The sequence below is a fragment of the Miniopterus natalensis genome, chromosome 15, assembly GCF_054644295.1.
Source record: "Miniopterus natalensis isolate mMinNat1 chromosome 15, mMinNat1.hap1, whole genome shotgun sequence".
NCBI lineage: Eukaryota > Metazoa > Chordata > Mammalia > Chiroptera > Miniopteridae > Miniopterus > Miniopterus natalensis.
In genome coordinates this window covers 23,168,243-23,187,174 of record NC_142095.1, presented here as the reverse complement: position 1 = coordinate 23,187,174, position 18,932 = coordinate 23,168,243, and the positions used below count along the sequence as shown (strand labels likewise).

The window sequence follows — 18,932 nt, the reverse complement described above, 5'->3', positions numbered from 1 at the left end:
AACATTGGAATCTCCTTAGTAAGTACTGAGATATTTTGGTGTTCTGAACCAGTTTTTAATGCCTGGGGAAAGCCTGGAAAATATGGTTCTTGGACTTTGCCTAGAACTCACTCAGTTTCAGAAAGATCTCAGGTGGCCTGTCCTAACCTAATCTCTGTAGCTGGCTGGGAGACTGCAAGTCCTCAGGTGAAACCTGCTCTTGCTTGGACCTGTCCTCAGGAATCCCTGGGAACTGAGGTGGTCTCCAGGGCAGGTAAAGTTTTGACGAGGAGATCAAGGATGCCTGTGGGTACCCCCTCAAGGCCTTCTGTGGTATTTTCTGTGGTTTAGGGGCTATCAGGGTAATACAGTGGCCTCCCTACAGCATTGTGCAAAACATCTGAATCTTGTAAAACCCCATGGGGCTCTTAAGTATTGCCCCACCTTCATTATTTATAGCAATACTATGTGTAGCAGAAATTGCAGCCCATTTGTATTTTACCACTTTGGGCATATTTAACAAGCCATAAAAATAAACAACTATGAGGGTGCTATTGACTGAAAGTAGATTTCATTTTCTCATGCAGCTTTTCTCCAGTGATTCAGAGGATAATCAGATGTTGACTCTATTTGCTATTCTAAGAGGCATGTGCTTCTCACAATTTAAATTCATTTTTGTTTCTAGTATTACCAGCGGCTCAATGACCTAGTGGCGGCACCAGCACCGATTCCACCCCTGCTCGTATCTGGAGGACCAGGTTCTGGAAAGTCTCTCCTTTTATCAAAGTGGTATGATGCAATGCAGTTAAATTGTTATCATTGTGTCATGTGAATTAATGAATTCATTCAACAAAATGTAGTACTGCATGCCTGCCTTCCTGCAGTTTGTACTAAACATTACAAAAGCAAAAAGGAATGAAATAATAGATTCGTGCCCTTAAGAGTACACAATATAGATATTAGAGAGAAGATACAAAAAGAGAAAGGAATAGGAAATGTGAGCATTTGTGACTGTATAGATAAATGATGTAGGTCAGAGCTAAGGGAGTGGTCAGTGTCTCATGGAATTAGGTGAGTTCTAGAGGGGATGTGCCTTTATTTTCAATTATTGGCTTCATCTTAAAAGTTTCATTGGGATTGTAAATATGTGAAACAAGACAAAGACTATTTAGAGTGAAGTAAGTCATGAAGAATATAAAAATAAAGAATAACCTTTACTATGAATGCAAACTACTTCTTCAAATTATGGACTAAGGTTCATATAAGCTAATAAATTCTTTCAGTTTCATTTCAGTTCATCATATTATTTAAAGATAAGTAGTAAAAATATTTTCTTTCATTCATAATTATTTATAATGAAGAGTTAGCATATGTTTCTTTTTTATTGTCTTTTTATTTAAAATTATGTTTGGAATACACTGTTTTTGTGGTTAATAAAGAAACTTCTTTTTTATTCTAATATATTTGTAATTAGAGGTTAATGCTAATTCTACTAATACTTTAAATTCAAATGTGCACTATTTTGGCTTATATTAACATCAATTTATAATTAAAATGAATCTATAATTTTTTAACCGTTAATTTTAAAAGATCTAAAAGTGGAGTAAAAATGGAAATTTCCCATATTTATTCAGAATTGACTATGTGATTGCTCATAGGTAGCATTTGATGCTTAAAGCACTGTGAATTATATTTTGGTTGACAGTAAAGTAGCTTTATCAGTCTTATAAAACCTGTTTTTCTTTCAGGATTCAATTACAACAGAAGAATTCCCCTAACACACTAATTCTTTCTCATTTTGTGGGGAGGCCCATGTCAACCAGCTCAGAGCCTTCCCTGATTATTAAACGACTTACTCTCAAGGTATAGTATTCCATCTTTTGGAAGTATCAGAATTTTTATTTAGATTCAGACTTTGTTGGGGCTAAGTACCTGACGATAAACCAATTTCAGTATTACTCATTTGTTTTCAGGTTTTGCATAAGGTTAAAAATATTACTCAATACAATTGGTGACTTAATTTTGGTTCAAAACACAGAGATAGGCATACTTCTCAGCAACTGTGATAAAGTGTAACTCCTTCAGTCTGTGTGTTCTCATCTGGTAGCTGATGCAGCACTCTTGGTCAGTATCTGCTCTGACATTGGACCCTGCTAAGCTTCTGGAAGAATTTCCCCGCTGGCTAGAAAAACTCTCTGCCCGCCATCAAGGCAGTATCATCATCATAATTGATTCTATAGATCAAGTTCAGGTACTGTTTTCACTTTATAACCTATTGATATACCCAGAAAGAGACAAAAATATCAATAGTGACTATAGCAGGCATTTAATTTGTATGTTCATGAGAAGAAAATATTGATGTTTCTTTTATTTCTGCTTAATTTCTAAAGAAGGAAGCATGTGGATTAAAAAAAAAAATACTGTATGCCAGTACATGCTCATATCTTACTGAGAAAGACCAACTGAATTTTCACAATTAGCAAAAACTGTTCATTTTGACATATTTTTAGGGCCTGGACATTTCCTTAAGCGTCCAGAATTCAGATCAGCAGCAGTAGTCTTTTGCCAGTTGTTCTACTATTCTAAGATAAATCATCCAAAAATAAGATTTTATCCTTAATAGTAATGAGAAACTTAAAGAGAATTTTCATTTTACTTGGGGAGCAATTATTGGGTTGTTTTGAAATATTTTGAATTAATAGATTGAATTTTGTTTTTATATTTTTAAGCAAGTTGAAAAACACATGAAATGGCTGATAGACCCACTGCCAGTGAATGTAAGAGTAATTGTTTCTGTGAATGTAGAAACATGCCCTCCAGCATGGAGGTACGATGCTAACTTGAGTTCTTTCAGACTACATGAAATGTTTTAAGTACAAACAAGCCAAGGTTTTTGATGTGTGTTTGCGTTTTTCGTATTTTTTATAAAAGCGGCAGTGAGGATGGGGAGAAGTGGACAATATCAGGAAAAAGATGCAATGTGTAGCATTTGGTGGGGGTTAAATCTGGGATGTGAGAGAGAAGGCTGGGATGACTCCCAAGTTTCTGACCTGAGAAATTAAGTAAATGTGGTCCTATGAACCGAATGGGAAGCACAAAGAACATGCAGCTTTGTTTCTCGGCATGGTTAGTTTGAGTTGCCAGTTATAACTTGAGCAGTGATGCCTAGTAGGGAAATTTATGGATGAAGAAAATAGGGAGAGAGCTCACTCTAATAGTCCTCAAGAAAGGGATGCAATGGTTGAATTCTGTGGGGCAGTATTTTTCAACCTATTTTTGCCCCCACAAGAAGCCTTTGTAGTAATTTTCTTCCTAATCACCACCCTGCCAAGAAATTTAATACCATGCATATACTATATGTTTATGCATATAAACAGATGTATATTTTTGTGCTTTATATATAAAAAAATAAGATTTTTTTCACCCCCACCACCCTCCAATAAACAATTTTCACCACTCCACTGAGAGTGCATTCTGTAGAGTGATTAAATTTCAATTGGATTGCAAGTAACCTGTGGGCAAAGACTGTGTCTTGTATTACTCCTCATAGGTACTAATATCTATGCCTAGTTTAACTGATAGTATAGTACTTAGAACTAGAAATATTTTACCACCTCACTATCTAATGTCCATGCTATTTATAAGTCTTTGTTGAGATTAATAGCTGAAAGTAATGCTATACATGTTAGAATAAATGAAATAATATTACTTAATAGGATTAACAGATTAGTTTTACTTATTTTATAAAGGCAGAATAAAAAATTAATTCTTGTGATGGATTTTGACTTGTGGGTAGAGTACAGCTGTTGTGGTATTATTAGAAGAGAATTTCATTTTTCTTTTCTTTAAATAAAAGGTTGTGGCCTACACTTCATCTTGATCCTTTAAATCCGAAAGATGCAAAATCTATTATAATTGCGGAGTGCCACTCTGTAGACATTAAATTGAGTAAAGAGCAGGTAAGTATTTTTAATTGTGCTGCTATCTTTTACTCTGTCAGCTTTCCTATAAGACACCTTATATGAGGCTTAAAATGCAATATTCTCTATTGTTATAAGGAAAATCAGAGTTTAGTAATTACTTTGTTAAATATGTTTGCTCTTAAATTTATAGCAGATATAGAAGAAGCAAGAAAAAAGATTTTGGTCATAAGTTTACTTTACTATATTATATTAAGCAAGTATTTTAAAAGCAAAAAGTATTTGCCTGTCAGCCTCACCTGTGGCCCACCACCACAGGGCAGGGCTGCTGCTGGTGAGATGGCAGGAACCGCGTCATTCCTGCAGGGATACTTGTTGAGGGCTCGGTAGTAAAGACTGCTTAATCCCAGGGTGGTCTTGTATTTTTGTTTTGTTTTTTGGTAAACTGGTGCAGGAGAAGAAGCTAGAACGACATTGTCGTTCTGCTACAACCTGCAATGCCCTTTATGTCACCCTTTTCGGCAAAATGATTGCATGGTAAGTGGTGATTATTTTACATGATCTTCTGCATGTTTTGTGTTTGCTGTGAAACGGAGGACTGATCACTATGACAATCTCTTGGGCCACTCCGATTCTGTGTCTTCTCGCAGTGACACTAACATCCTGTGAGAATGTGACTTATAACTGAAGATCCAGAGCTCTGAATTACCATAACTTGTCAAATATGTTTGTGTAACTTTCATCACACTAACCTTTTCCCTACTGGGGGTTGCAAAAGGCCATCCTTGCCCTCATTTGGAGCCCACCCATGAGTGCTCATTGTCACTTGCTTGAGACCCCTGGCTCTGGGAAAGCGAGGAGTCAACTGAGGCGTACAAATGTTATTTCCTGTGCCCTTGACTATCAGTGGGTATAGAAATTTTTAATTGTCTCTGTTGTTAAATCCTGATAAACCTTTCATCCAAAAGTAGATTTTCAGTTTTAGATATCCCGTAGTAATCTGTTTTTAGATAAGCATCAGAAAGTTTTACTACTTTTATTTCTTCAGTATTGCCTCAGCCTACTTGTCTGTCCATTTGAAACCAGAGGTAAAAATGATTAAATTTTTTCATTCCAATAGATAGTAATCCTAGCACAACTCATATTCTAGATACTGATTCTAGTACTCTTGTCCCTTAATTCCACATTCTCATCTTAAGCACCAAATGTGAAATGAAAAAATCTTCTAAAACTTTGAATTGCCCACAATATTTGCACTGCTTTCCCACTGTTCCCAGAGCTGTGCACTGAATCTGGCCTCTGAATATCAGTGGCTTGAATAAGTACAATTCAGGAGTGCAAGTCATTTCCTGTACATTTCACAATGTTTATTGAAATTATTTAAGAGGGACTATGGACCATTTTTGGTTTTGGTTTTTTTTTTTCTCTTTAGATATCTTTATATTTAAAAAAGAAACTGCTGGTAAATATTATGTAATAATTTAAAACAATACCCCCACCCCCACCCCCTGGTTTACTGATTTTCTTTAGCCTGACATTTTCTAAATTCTGGCTCTAAAAATTTAATTTGCATGGCTGACTAATAATATTTATTTATAATTCTTTTCCTGCTTCTAGTATGTACGTAGCATGCTTCTAGATGATAAGCACCATGTCTTGGCCATTTTTATGTTCTATAATGCATAGTAAATATTTAAATTGAATAAGAACCAGCATTTGTATATTGAATTGAATTAAGTGTTATACTAAAACTTGACTCTAGCAGCCCCATAAAAGTACCATTTTTCTGTATTATGTTTTATTGAGTTCTTGTTATTATCAATTGCAGTATAAAAAATAGGGACCACATGGTTTTTAATCTACCTCCAATTTTTCACAGATGTTGACAGTCTAAAGAAATTAAATCTATTCTCAATTCCAACAGTGCTGGGAGAGCAGGCAATTTAGATGAAATCCTTCATCAGTGTTTCCAGTGTCAAGATACTGTTTCATTATACAGACTTGTTCTGCGGTCTATCCAGGAGTCTATGGCAAATGATATGGATAAACAACTCATGAAACAGGTAAAATATAATAAACTTATCAAAGGGAGAATATGTTGCTTGTTTGTATTTGTGGATGAATTGAAGTAAATAGTAAATTTTGGTAAATCTATGCTTAAATATGTTTCAAGCATATACAGGAATGTGTGCTCATGTCCAGAAGAGATATTGGGAAATTTGCATTTTCCTGATTATCACTGAGATGTTTATCTTTTCATATTTATTGGCTATTCCTGTTTCCTCCTATGTGACTTCTCTGTTCAAGTCCTTTGGACATTTTTTAATTGAGTTGATGGTCTTTTTCTGGTAGATTGATATGTAGGCATTCTTAAACGCTCTACGTCCTGAGTGCAAACCCTTTGTCATAGAGTTTGCAAGTAAATGTCTTTCCTCATCTTTCCTTGTCTTACCTCTTAACTTTATGGTATCATTCATTACACAAAGTTTTATTTTGATGAAGTCAGATCTATCAACAGTTGCTTTTACGGTTTATGCCTGTGTATCTTCTTAAAATCCTTTGCTATCATGAAAGTGTTCTCATATATAGTTTCCCCTTCAAAAAATTTGACATTTTGTTCTTCATGTGTAAGTCCCTAACTCACTTTTATTTATTTTTGTTTATTGTGTGAGGAAGGAATCTACTTTTTAATCTTTTGTTGTATGGCTGTTTTACTAAATAGTCCATCTTTTCTACTGATTTGGAATGCCATCTGTCGAGCATCAAGTGTATAGATCCATGAGCCCGTTTCTAGGCTTTTCTGTTCCAATTTTCCTATTCCTTACCAGTACCCGTGTCTTAACTATTAGAACTTCAAAGTGAACTTTAATATTTGGTTGGGCAAGCTCCCTCTTAATATTATTCTTCACAACTGTTTTGGCTAATTCCTCATGTGTATTTTCCAAATGGGCTCAGCAAGTGCCATGGAAACTCATTTTGGAATTTTTGGAATTGCACTGAATTTAGAGATTAAGTTGAGGAAATGATATGAGTCTTCTCCTTCATGGAAAGCTGAATAGCTCTCCATTTATTTAGTCATCTTCTTTAAGGATTTTCAGTAACATTTTACCTTCTTCCCCATAAAGGTCTCACACATCTTTTGTTAAGATTTCTTTCTAAGGACTGTATAGTTAAAATATTTTGTTTTAATTTTTATTAAAGTATAGTTGGCATGCAGGTAGTATATTCATCTCAGGTATACAACATAGTGATTCAACATTTATATACCTTATGATGTGATCGCTACACTAACCACCTGTCACCATAGTAACCATCTGTCACCATGCCAAGTTATTACACTATTATTGAGTATAACCCCTGTGCTGTACACTACATCCCCGTGGCTTATTTTTTTTATAACTGAAAGTTTATACCTCTTATTCCCCTTTACGTTTTTTACCCACTGAAAATGTGGAAAACAGGAAACCCTAATGCACTGTTGAAAGGGTTGTAAATTGGTGCAGCCACTATGGAAAACAGTATGGAGATACCTCAAAAATTAAAATGGAACTACCATGCAACCCAGCAGTTTCACTTCTGGGTATTTATCTGAAGAAATCAAAAACACTAATCTGAGAAGATGTATGCACCCCTATGTTCACTGCAGCATTATTCACAATAGCCAACATATTGAAGCAACCTAGATGTTTGTTAATAGATGAATGTATAAAGATGTAGCACGGAGACATGGGAATTTTACTCAGCAAAAAAAAGAAAAAGAAATCTTGCCGTTTGCAATACCATGGATGGACCTAGAGGGTATTTAGCAACCTTGCTGAACTCTTATAGTTTGAACCTGAATCCATTTTTATGTTCTGTTCTGTTCCTGGAGTTTTGACTTTCCCTCATGTCTGTGGACTGATATTTTTCTCGTGTATCCCTTCCCTGAAGGTAAAGGCCTTCTAAGGTCCTGGTGTTGGCAAGCACTCTAGTTCTAGCTCCTTGCCTCATGGGGCATGCGGACTCCCCTTCCATCCTCACTGCGGGTGTGAAAACGCAAGCCCTGAAGTCACCGGGACAGCTTTCTGTCCCCACTTTGCCCAGGGACAGCATGCCTAGCCACTTAGCTCTCTGATTTTCACTTTCCCATTATTTTTGGCACCTGGAGGATTTCCCTTTCTTTTCCCCAAGCTCCACTGTGCTTTTAGATATGTTCTGTTACATGTTGTCTGATAGTATCAAGCATTTATAGGAGGGCTATTTTCTTCCACCATCTTCCCAGAATTGAGACTTTGTCATTAGTTTTAATAATACATTTCCTGCAGTTTTAAATTTCACTAAAATTTTTCTATATGTGTCTTGTCTTTGGCATGCTCTATTTTATATATACACTATTGTCAACCTTAAAAATAAAACAGCCAGTTTTTTATTAGCAAAATGGGTTTATTCAAGAATAGCAGAGAACTGTAATTGCTGACAAGCAAGCTATGGCAAAACCTTATAGGCAGGTCCAGATACCAAAGAAGAGGGGCTTGCTTTTCGGAGGTTTTAGGAGGAATTTGGGGGGAGTTGTTTTGAACAGAAGTTCTTGGGAGAAGAACAGGAGTTCGGGGTTGTGACAGTTTCTCACTGGCTGCAGGCAGTGGTTAGTGCATTGCTGCTGGGGCAGGAGTCTTCCTTTTTCTTTTCTCAGTTTTTTAAAATGTATTTATCTTTATTGTTGAAACTATTACAGATGTCCCCCACTCTTCCCCATTGATCCCCCTCCACTCTGCTCCCACGCCCCATTGTTAACTTGTTTTTCTACTAGATTCTCTGCCTCATAAATGTTAGTCATAATGGGGTGAGTGAATCAGAGTTGATGGAACTCTATCCAGAGACGTCCTGGGCTGTCCTGACCTCCCTTGTTCACAGTTTACACAAAATGTGTTTGCTGACTTACGGTTGTGGCTTGCTCAAGTTTCAACACCTACAGGTAAATGTTACTTTAATAAGGTTTTGTTTTTTGAGGTTTTTTAACTTGCAAATGTCAACACATCATTACATGCTGCATTACGCTATATTATACAATATTATTTTAAGTGTTTCAATTAGACAAAATTGAAATCTGAAATTTGGTAGTACAGAATTTTTTGCAATGATTTTAGCTAAGATGTAAAATGTGGCTGTTATTTGGCTAATAATAGTTTATGTAGTATCTTTATGACATGGTTATTACTTTTAAAGGTAGTTTCTTTCTGGAAGAGAAAATATACTTTCCCCACTTTATGATTTATTGAATCGCAGGTATAGTTACATATGTATTAAGAGCTTGGACTGTCTGCCTCTGTTCACAACTGCGCTCTTTAGAGCTTAACAGCCATGTAACCTTGGGCAAGTTCTTTAAGCCTCAGGCAGACTCTTCCAGCTTACCACAGGGGTTGTGAAGAGAACTGAGATCGTCCCTGGTCCTTGTGAGGTACTAGACATGATGTCTGGCACAAAGTCAATGTTCAGGAAATAGTGACTAATGTAATTCTCCTCTTCAGTGCCACGATTGATTCATATATGTATACAAATGGAAATGCAGTCTCTCATTTGAGTATGCTGTATATTTGTAGGTGTGAAATGATCATAATTTCACAGCCTTATCTTTCTCCTGTGTTATTCTTTTTAGTACTTTTTAAATCCACATCTTTAAGATTTTTGTTATTGAAGTATAATTGACATACAGCATATTAGTTTCAGATGCACAACATAATGATTTGACATTTACACTTCTGACATTTTCAATGTATTAACTAAAAGTTTGAAATAAATGTTCGAGTTCTTAAAATACTAGTACAGGAATTTTTATTCCTAAATGAGTTTATCACATAAATCCATCCTGAATTTAAAATATTTTAATTCCATTTCTGTTATACAATAAGATTGAAATGATTGTAAATTCCATTTTACAAATTCATATTACAAAAGGACTGCAGTATTTTTTCTTTTTATCCCTAGGCTTGGGAAACGGTGAGACTGGAGTACATGGAAGATGCCACCATTATGTCTTCCTATAGGCAGAAGCTAATCAATTACTTCACCATGCAGCTAAGGTATTATAAACACTCATATTGTCCTTCTGTGACTTCTGCTACGTTACCTCTGTGTCCTTATTTCTCTTTCTTAACTTATAACTTAATGTATAAAAATTTAATTATTACAAAAAAGATTAAATTCTCTCACTATTCTGTTAATGTCAAAAGGACAAAAGATAATTCTATAAGTCTTTTAACACTATGCTAAAGATTTAAACTTAAGTAAAATCAATGCAGGCTCATTTTATTACTTTTATTTTGTTACAGTTAAGTAGTTTAAAAATATGAGAGTGTGTGTGTATCTGTGTATCCATTTGGGTCCATTGAGGGTTTGGTTTTTTTTAAATAATTCAATTTTAGGAAAATATCTTTAGAGTTTGGTTGATGTCTCAGAATATAACTTTATTTTCTTAGATTGGTCAAATTTCTGCTTTTAATAATTAAAGTGTCAGAGATATCTGTTAGTTGTCTTCTTTTAGCATTTGTCTGAAGCCTTCTGAAGTGATCTCACTGAAGGAAGATACTGTTGAATGTTGTCCCTTCTCTTACATAGTCAGGACCCAGTGACGTGGAGAAGTACAGACGAACTCCCGTGGCTTTTTCAGCAGCAAGGAAGTAAACAGAAGTTGCACGATTGTCTTCTTAATCTCTTTGTGTCTCAAAACCTTTATAAAAGGTAAGTAACTTATTCGTAGAACACTTTTCCCCATAAAAACATAAACAGCTGTTCAGATTAACAAAGAAAAATAGCACTTTTAACTTAAAAATCAGTCCAATTTCAGTGCTACCTGAAATATAAAACAGTGTGGGAGATATTTAAGACAATTTGCAAATTACCATGAGGTCTACTTTTTCCAAGAGGAAAAGTAAAATGATAGAGTATGGCTGCTTCATAAAATCAGAGCTAGAATGATCTTGAGACAGCTTTTAAACAGGTTTGACTCTAAGTCACACAAGAGAGGTGGTTTATGACATCTGATTCTCAAGGCCTGCAGATACCTCAAAGTGTACCTGGGCCCTATAGAGAATCTGACTGGTGTGGACTTAAAGAAAGGATTACCCTTTTTAAATAAATATATTGTCTTTCCTGGTATATTTGAGTTTGCCAGTGTCAGAACCACACTTTCTATGAGCCAAGCTTCTGACCTGCTAAGCCTCATGGGGGACGGTTTCTGTCTCACTGAGAAATTTTGACATTTCTCATAAGAGCTGCAGAGTTTGTTTTTTGCTCCTGAGTGAACAATCAGATCTCTCTGTCATACCTTGTAACTTATTTGTCTTCATTCCAATTTTTTGTGGTTCCTTTGAAGTCAGATTCATTCTTTAGTTCACCGGCTCTCCCATTCTAGTCAGTATCACCTATAGGTGATGAAGCTTACCTTTATCATTCAACTCCCTGATGAAAATACAGAGTAGATATCCTATGACGCTTTGCCTGTGTTTCATTAGTTTCTTCCAATTTCCATCACTTAAAATAGTTTCTTGGGTGAATTCAGCAGTTAACTACATATCATGAAGTGTCTAAAAAGAATTCTGATAAACTTCTGTTGATGAGTAACGATAATGATGTTAACGGTAACCCACACTATGGAGTATTTTCTCTATGCCGTAATCTCCTGAGGTAGCGTCTCCTGTAACACCCGAGGAGTGTCGGTGTCTCCCTCTGCAGAAGAGGAAGTTGAGGTGTAAGAGGTCAGACATCCTGTTGAGGATCACACAGCTGGGAGACAGTGGACTCAGATGACAGTCTGAGTCTACAGTCTTACCTCCCTACACTATACTTGCCTACTAATAAACTATCAATAACTTGATATGAAAATGGGCATTTTTGCTTGATAATGGTTTTTAAAGTTTGTTTTTCACTGTTATTTGTTGAAACAGAGGACACTTTGCCGAGTTGCTGAGCTACTGGCAGTTTGTTGGCAAAGACAAAAGCGCAATGGCAGCCGAGTACTTCGATTCGCTGAAGCAGTATGAGAAGAACTGTGAGGGCGAGGAGAACATGGTGTGCCTAGCAGAGCTCTATGAAACGCTGGGGCGCTTTCTCAAGGACCTGGGCCTGCTCAGTCAGGTAACTTTAGCAGGAGTCACAGCCAGTGTGGGTTTTCCTGTGTCCTCTGTTCTTCTTCCAGAAATCAATACAGCTTTCATTTGCTGTGCTAATCAGACGGTAGATCATACAGCCTTTCATTCACTTCAGTTGGCCTTTAATCTTTTCTTCCCCAGGCTGTGGTGCCTTTGCAGAGGTCTCTAGAAATTCGAGAAACGGCTTTAGATCCAGATCACCCAAGAGTAGCTCAGTCCCTCCACCAATTGGCAAGTGTGTACGTGCAGTGGAAGAAGTTTGGCAATGCAGAACAGCTGTATAAACAGGCATTGGAAATCTCTGAAAATGCCTATGGTGCGGACCATCCACATATTGCTCGTGAACTTGAAGCACTTGCAACTTTGTACCAGAAGCAAAATAAGTAAGACTGAGCTCACTAATATTCTGGTTTTATTCTGGTTACAGTTCTGAATGTACTCATGTGGTAGGCTTTTTGTGGCTGTGTACCTTCCCTTATCCTGTCTTTTGAATCCATCATGTTCAAATACTATAAGGTGTCCCCCAAAAATGTATACACATTTTGTCTGTAGATTCTATAACATTTTGAAAATGAAATGTATTTTATTAAACACTACCTTTATAATTATTCAATGTGTATACATTCTGGGGGGACACCCTATATTTGTTGGTCTGCGTCTTCATGGGGTAAACAAAAATTAGAACTGTAAGATTCATCACTATCTGAAGATGAATAGAGCATAGAGTGTGGAGTTTGCCGTCATATAGCCGAGTTTGAATCTGGGATCCTTCACTGACAAGCTCTGTAACACTGAGCGCACTACTAACACAAGGGGCTGCAAACCACTGCCCCAGCCAGATCCAGGTGGCCGCCTGCTCTGTCAACAGGGTTTTACTGGAACACAGCTGCATTTTTTCATTTACGTACTGCCTATGGTTGCCTCCTTGCATCACCCATAGAGTTCATTCAGTAGTTGTGACAGAGACTGCATGGCCTACAAGGCCTAAAATACTGTCTAGCCCTTTACAGACAAAGTTTGCTGGTCCCTGGTATAATAAAAGTATCTATTGGGCACCCACTGAATGGTCTTTTTCTCTATCAGAAATAATTTTTGATCCATCATAACTGATACATATTGGATTTTTTTCTTTTAACTTTTAGAAATTTAGTATGAATTTCACATTTATATTTGTCCAAAAATTAGCCTTTACAGAAGAAGGTGATATACCAAACTAAAACTTTAGATTTTCATTTAGTTAGTGTGAACTTTAGAGAGTCAGAGTGAGTTAAATCAGTTAAAAACCTGTTAAATGTCTGCTACTTGGAGGACTAGATTTGTTTTGTTTGATTTTGTTTTATGAAGAGTTGTGTTAAAGATTTTTAATTCCATATGACTATCACTTCCATACGATAATGCTACTTTAATAGCCAAAAAAAGCTTTACACTAAATAAGGGGTGCTTTCATTTCACTGCGGTATGATACTTTGGACATGTTTCTTTTGTTTGACTTTCTTTCTTTTTTTTTAAGATATGAACAAGCTGAACATTTTAGGAAAAAATCCTTTAAAATTCGTCAGAAAGCTACAAGGAGAAAAGGCAACTTGGTAACAAGAGATTTCTTTCCTGTTATGTTTTGAACCAAATGGGAAAAGAGCATCTCTGACTATCATAATGTACATACATAAACCTCACAAGTTTAAGAACTTTAGATTTTAAAGTGACTTCTAGAAAAGTACTGATTAATATTTTGTTTATAATGTGTTTAAATATTAGTGTTTTTGAGAGGTACAACTTAGCAGATTCTTAAAAGGTAGAACTATATATGGTGGTAATAACTTTGCAACTTATATGTACCTCAAATCATCACACTGTACACCTTAAGCTTACACAGTGTTGTATGTCAATTATCTCTCAATAAATCTGGGAAATTAAAATTTTAAGTGGAAATTTAAAGTTCATTTGAAGGTTAGACTTTGGAAGACGGACTTGAAAGCTGCTTCAATTCTGTTTTTTAAATGGTTGGAAAAGGGAGTAAAAGAAATTTAGTTAACATTTTATGTTGGATTCAAATACAAAGAAATTCTTACCCTTGAAAACGAAAAAATTATTCTCACATTTCTAAGCTACTGATAAAATCTAAATAGAGCATGTTTGTTTTAACTTAAAATGCCATGTGCAATTTTTTAATTGAAATATATTTGACATATAACAGTGGAAATTTAAGTTGTACAACATATTGATTTGATACATTTATATATTGTACTATGATTGCCAATGAAGTGACAGCACCTCTACCACATCATATAATTATCATTTTTTGGTGGGAATAATTATGATTTAGTCTCTTCCAAAGTTTGATGATTATAATACAGTATTGTCTGAATTCATTATACTGACCTCCAAGACTTCTTTGTCTACTAGTTAAGTGGTCTGTGCAATTTAAATACGGGATGTGTAAATGCTTAGCAGTGGGGCTGGGTAAATAGCTGCAAGTTAATTCTGTTTCCTGATCATTATGAAGCACTTTGGAATTCAGTTCTCTTTGCTAAAGTGTCTCTAATCATTTTCACAATAGTTTTTAATGAATTAAGGAATGTGATGCCATGTGGAAATGTGTATTTCCAATAACCATTAATTTAGTGTGATACTTACAATAATTATAATCTTCCCAAATGGAACAAAAGGAGAAAGGATTTTTTAGAACCTCAGTATATTGTTGCAGAATAAAACATTGCACTTACTTAGTGATTGCTGTGAATTTTGTGTTTGCTCCAGTATGGATTTGCCCTTCTGCGTAGACGGGCCCTACAGTTAGAAGAGCTCACGTTAGGTAAGGACACACCTGACAATGCTCGGACCCTCAATGAACTGGGTGTTCTCTACTATCTTCAGAATAACTTGGAGTAAGTACAACGCATTTATAATGAAAACAAGTGTCCATTTTTCCCCCTGGATGAGACCATGCCAGATTTCATGTATGATATGTTAGGAACATAGCCACACTTAACAGAGGCCATGGCTGTTTTCTTTCACATTGTTTCTTTCGTAACTAAAAAGTTATTCTGTAGCTTCCCTAGTATTTTTATATGTTTATGAAAAGTGAGTTTATAGATATCGTAAATAAGACCTCACAGTAGTTTTGGACTAAAGGAGAATAAAGAATATAGATGGATGCTAGTTTTTTTTCCCAGTTTAATTGGACATAGACAAAATGACACTGTATACTTTCTGAAGTGTTTGGGGCTTCTTTGGATGTCAGAAATATATAACAAGTTTGATACTTTGGATAGCAAATAAAATGTAACACATATGTAGTCTACTTCTCAAAAGGTTATTTTATTAAAAATTATTAAGTACTAACCCCAAAGGGAGAGTTAATATCAAAATCTTTTGTTTGAGTTAGGTCTAATTAAAGGTATGAAAAGTTTGTTTTGGAAAACATTTATGGGTTCATCTTTTGGGAGAAGTGGAGAACTGAGGCCGTCATCCAGATATTTTAGGCCCTCACACTGTCAGGAAAGGATTTTTAACTTTTGGAAAAGAGCAGGAAGGGAAGAGCACTGGGAAAGAGGGAGAAAGGATTTTGAGCTGAATCCTTCATTTTAACTCCCTTGTATTTAAGAATAAAAAATGCTTCAGTTCTCCTCTCCTCCTAAGATGAGGGATCCTGATTTCTAGAGAATAAGCTGTTTAAATCATTTTGGGATTTTGTTTCTAGAACAGCTGACCAGTTCCTGAAGCGTTCCTTGGAAATGAGGGAGCGTGTTCTGGGCCCCGATCACCCTGACTGTGCCCAGTCTTTGAATAACCTGGCGGCTCTATGCAATGAAATGAAACAGTATGAGAAGGCGGAAGAACTTTATGAAAGAGCGTTAGACATTCGGAGACGAGCCTTAGCTCCGGATCACCCTTCTTTGGCTTACACAGTGAAGCATCTTGCAATCTTGTATAAGAAAATGGTAAGTAATCCTTGGCATGCTTACATGTGTTTTATAATATACCAATTAAACCATAATTACTATCAGCAAAATCATTTGTCTTGTGATGGATAGATTATTTTCTGTGAGCTTTTAAATCATAATGATTTAGTTGTTTAATAAATAATTGAGAACATTTAAAAATGTTATTTCAGACTTAACTAAATTAAGATACTGGTTTTGTTAAAATACATTCTAACTACAAATGCATTTGTCAGCATTCTAATTAAACTTACTATGTTATATTTCAAAAGTTCTGAAATTCAGCCATTGTTACGTTTGCTGTGTTAAGCTTCCACAAGCATAAATTACCCAATTGTCGCGGCTGAAAGAAGAGTTTTTATAATTGATTAAATGAACATTTTAATTTCACTCTTTCCTTTGTCTACAACTAAATGTAATGAACTAACCACCATTCTTTTGCCATAGAGTTCTAGCCAGAGTGGTATTTGAAACTTTTAACGCTTTTCTCCCAAAAAATGCCAGAGAAGTTTGCTTTTATTTAGTACAATAACAGAGCAGCATTAGACTGTCTCTAGACTTTGTGAGACCCTTTGCTGGTCATCCAGGCACTGAAGTTGTTTTAATAAGAGGGCTCCATTGTTGTTATTTCTCCCCAACAAGTAAAAAAGAATTGGAAAAATCTGAAAAGAACTTGGTGGGAAATGAGGGCTTTTTTAATGCCATCTCTAAATTAATGTATAGTATCAAATATATTCAGGGTGAGGCAAAAATAGGTTTACAGTTCGTAGGGAAAATAATAATAAGTACAAGAATAAACTGTGTTTCGTGTGCACACAACAGTAAACCTACTTTTGCCCCATGCTGTACTTTAACTGTCAGGTTTTCACTTTACCAGAAACAGTGAATAATAATGGGTGATCCTAAAGGGCTTTCTGAATTAGCAAAGAAAATGGTCTTATATTCAATATAGCTTTACTTACACATTCTATTAGATTTCAGCTATCTATAAACTGAACCATTAAACTGGGAGGTAATGCTTCTGAATTTTCTCAAAAATTACTTTTTAATACAAAATTTTATTTATGGGAAAGCTCTGATCAGATAGTATTTATTGCTTTAATATTTTTCTTAGATTTCACTTTTGTGTTTTAGGGGAAACTGGACAAAGCTGTACCTTTGTATGAGCTGGCTGTTGAAATCCGGCAGAAATCCTTTGGCCCAAAGCACCCTAGTGTAGCCACTGCCTTGGTGAACTTAGCTGTTCTCTACAGCCAAATGGTAAGTTCCCACACTTTAACTATTTAGAAATGAATGGTGTTATAGTATGATATAGGTAAACAGGAATTAGATGTGGCACGGTAAAAATAATTAAAGGAAACTGAAGGTTCTTTATCTACTAATGCTTCCTTTAGTATTTGAGAAATTATTGAAGTCACATTCCTCTTAGTGTAAAGCACCAATGGAGTGTTTAGCTCATTGCATAGGCTGTTTTTAAATTCTGGAGACTCCCTACATCTCTGTATCTAATAGTCTTTTTAAGCTTCAACATTTGCCTGTGATGGATGAGAAACAGGTGGGCAATAAAGAAACACATTTGTGTTTATATAATTGGATAAGTGGTTACCAACCCAGGTCTAAAACCAGTTTCTTGTTTTCTATTATACTGCTTCTCCCCGTATGATGATTCATAAATTAATCTGTTTATCCACATCTTTTAGGATATTAACATTTCAAAAGAGCTTACTGAACTTGGTCAGCTTAATCTAGAATACATTAATAGTAATTTCATAAACCCAGTGTGTTCAAGTGAGTGTCCTTGATTTTTTTAAATAAGAAAAAGCACATTGAAGCCTTGCCACTGTATGAAAAAGCATTAAAGATTTACGAAGACAGCCTGGGTCGGATGCATCCTCGAGTTGGAGAAACACTAAAAAATTTAGCTGTGCTCAGGTAACAATTTTTTCACTTTCTTCATAAAGCCAAACTACCTTTTAGAACACCTTTTAATTTGACTCATCATGGAACAACAAAAACTACTATTGCTGAATGTTTTTTCTTGGAGGTGGAAGGGTTGTTTCTGGTTGATTTCTGTCAAGAGATACAGTAGTCATATCTAGAAGCAAAATGAAGGCTTGCACGGTGTATTCTGCAGAAGAGTTTATCATGGCAAGTAGTGAAGGATGGTTTACATGTACAACCAGCTGGATCTGGAATAATATGAATAGTTTGTTGTCCTCAGAGCTAATTTACCATTAAATACGTGTTATGTTAACTTTTGCTTTGTGTTGTTTAACCCAGGATATAGAGAATATCTAACTTCCCTTAGCAATTTCACTGCATCCCTCACAACATGGTCTTAATGGTTTCCATATGAGACACTGAAATGTTCCTTAGCAGTACAAACAGGAAGGAAAAGAGTTTAGGGATTCTATTTTTCTGGTCTCTCTGAGTAAATACATGCACTGGGGGGGAAATGAGGAATTACTCACTTGGGTCTTTTTCCTATAAGGTCATTTAGAATTGTTAATAGGTTATATTCCGATTTTAAGAGTTGGTTTTTTCTCTCTCTCAAAGCTATGAAGAAGGGGATTTTGAAAAAGCTGCTGAACTATACAAAAGGGCGATGGAAATAAAAGAAGCAGAAACGTCACTTTTGGGTGGAAAAGCTCCTTCCCGACACTCATCAAGCGGAGGAGATACATTTAGTGTAAAAACAACCCATTCTCCTAATGTTTTCCTTCATCAAGGACAAAGGTAGTAGCAGCAATTACAATTCACTGCACATGCACCTTAGAATAAAATAACGAAAAAACATGTGGAGCATTAGAATTTAAAAGTATTAAAAATGTTTTTAAGAAAATTTATTTTTACTTATTTTTAATCATACATATTTGTATGATTTAAGTGGTATTTGTATGAGATTGTATTGGACCGCACTGAAGTCTGAGTCATGAGTATGTCCGTCCATTTTAGTTAAAGAAATT

The 18,932-nt window shown here is 35.6% G+C and overlaps 1 protein-coding gene across 2 annotated transcripts in view; it reads left to right on the top strand.

Moving 5' to 3' along the window:
* The window catches only part of NPHP3 (nephrocystin 3), a 30,406-nt gene extending 11,476 nt beyond the window's left edge, over positions 1 to 18,930 (top strand). Inside the window, exons 10-27 of one of the 2 annotated variants that reach the window (XM_016224351.2) lie at positions 665 to 768; positions 1,728 to 1,842; positions 2,087 to 2,230; positions 2,709 to 2,806; positions 3,836 to 3,938; positions 4,354 to 4,436; positions 5,824 to 5,962; positions 8,689 to 8,853; positions 9,864 to 9,958; positions 10,494 to 10,616; positions 11,822 to 12,011; positions 12,167 to 12,408; positions 13,536 to 13,611; positions 14,783 to 14,910; positions 15,726 to 15,966; positions 17,101 to 17,226; positions 17,783 to 17,898; positions 18,523 to 18,930. In XM_016224351.2, coding sequence (XP_016079837.2) covers positions 665 to 768; positions 1,728 to 1,842; positions 2,087 to 2,230; positions 2,709 to 2,806; positions 3,836 to 3,938; positions 4,354 to 4,436; positions 5,824 to 5,962; positions 8,689 to 8,853; positions 9,864 to 9,958; positions 10,494 to 10,616; positions 11,822 to 12,011; positions 12,167 to 12,408; positions 13,536 to 13,611; positions 14,783 to 14,910; positions 15,726 to 15,966; positions 17,101 to 17,226; positions 17,783 to 17,898; positions 18,523 to 18,706 — 2,472 coding nt within the window. In that variant the 3' untranslated portion in view covers positions 18,707 to 18,930. Of the gene's footprint in view, positions 1 to 664; positions 769 to 1,727; positions 1,843 to 2,086; positions 2,231 to 2,708; positions 2,807 to 3,835; positions 3,939 to 4,332; positions 4,437 to 5,823; positions 5,963 to 8,688; positions 8,854 to 9,863; positions 9,959 to 10,493; positions 10,617 to 11,821; positions 12,012 to 12,166; positions 12,409 to 13,535; positions 13,612 to 14,782; positions 14,911 to 15,725; positions 15,967 to 17,100; positions 17,227 to 17,782; positions 17,899 to 18,522 lie in introns of both variants that reach the window. The other variant, XM_016224353.2, reaches the window with a different exon arrangement.
* The last annotated feature ends 2 nt before the right edge of the window (positions 18,931 to 18,932 follow it).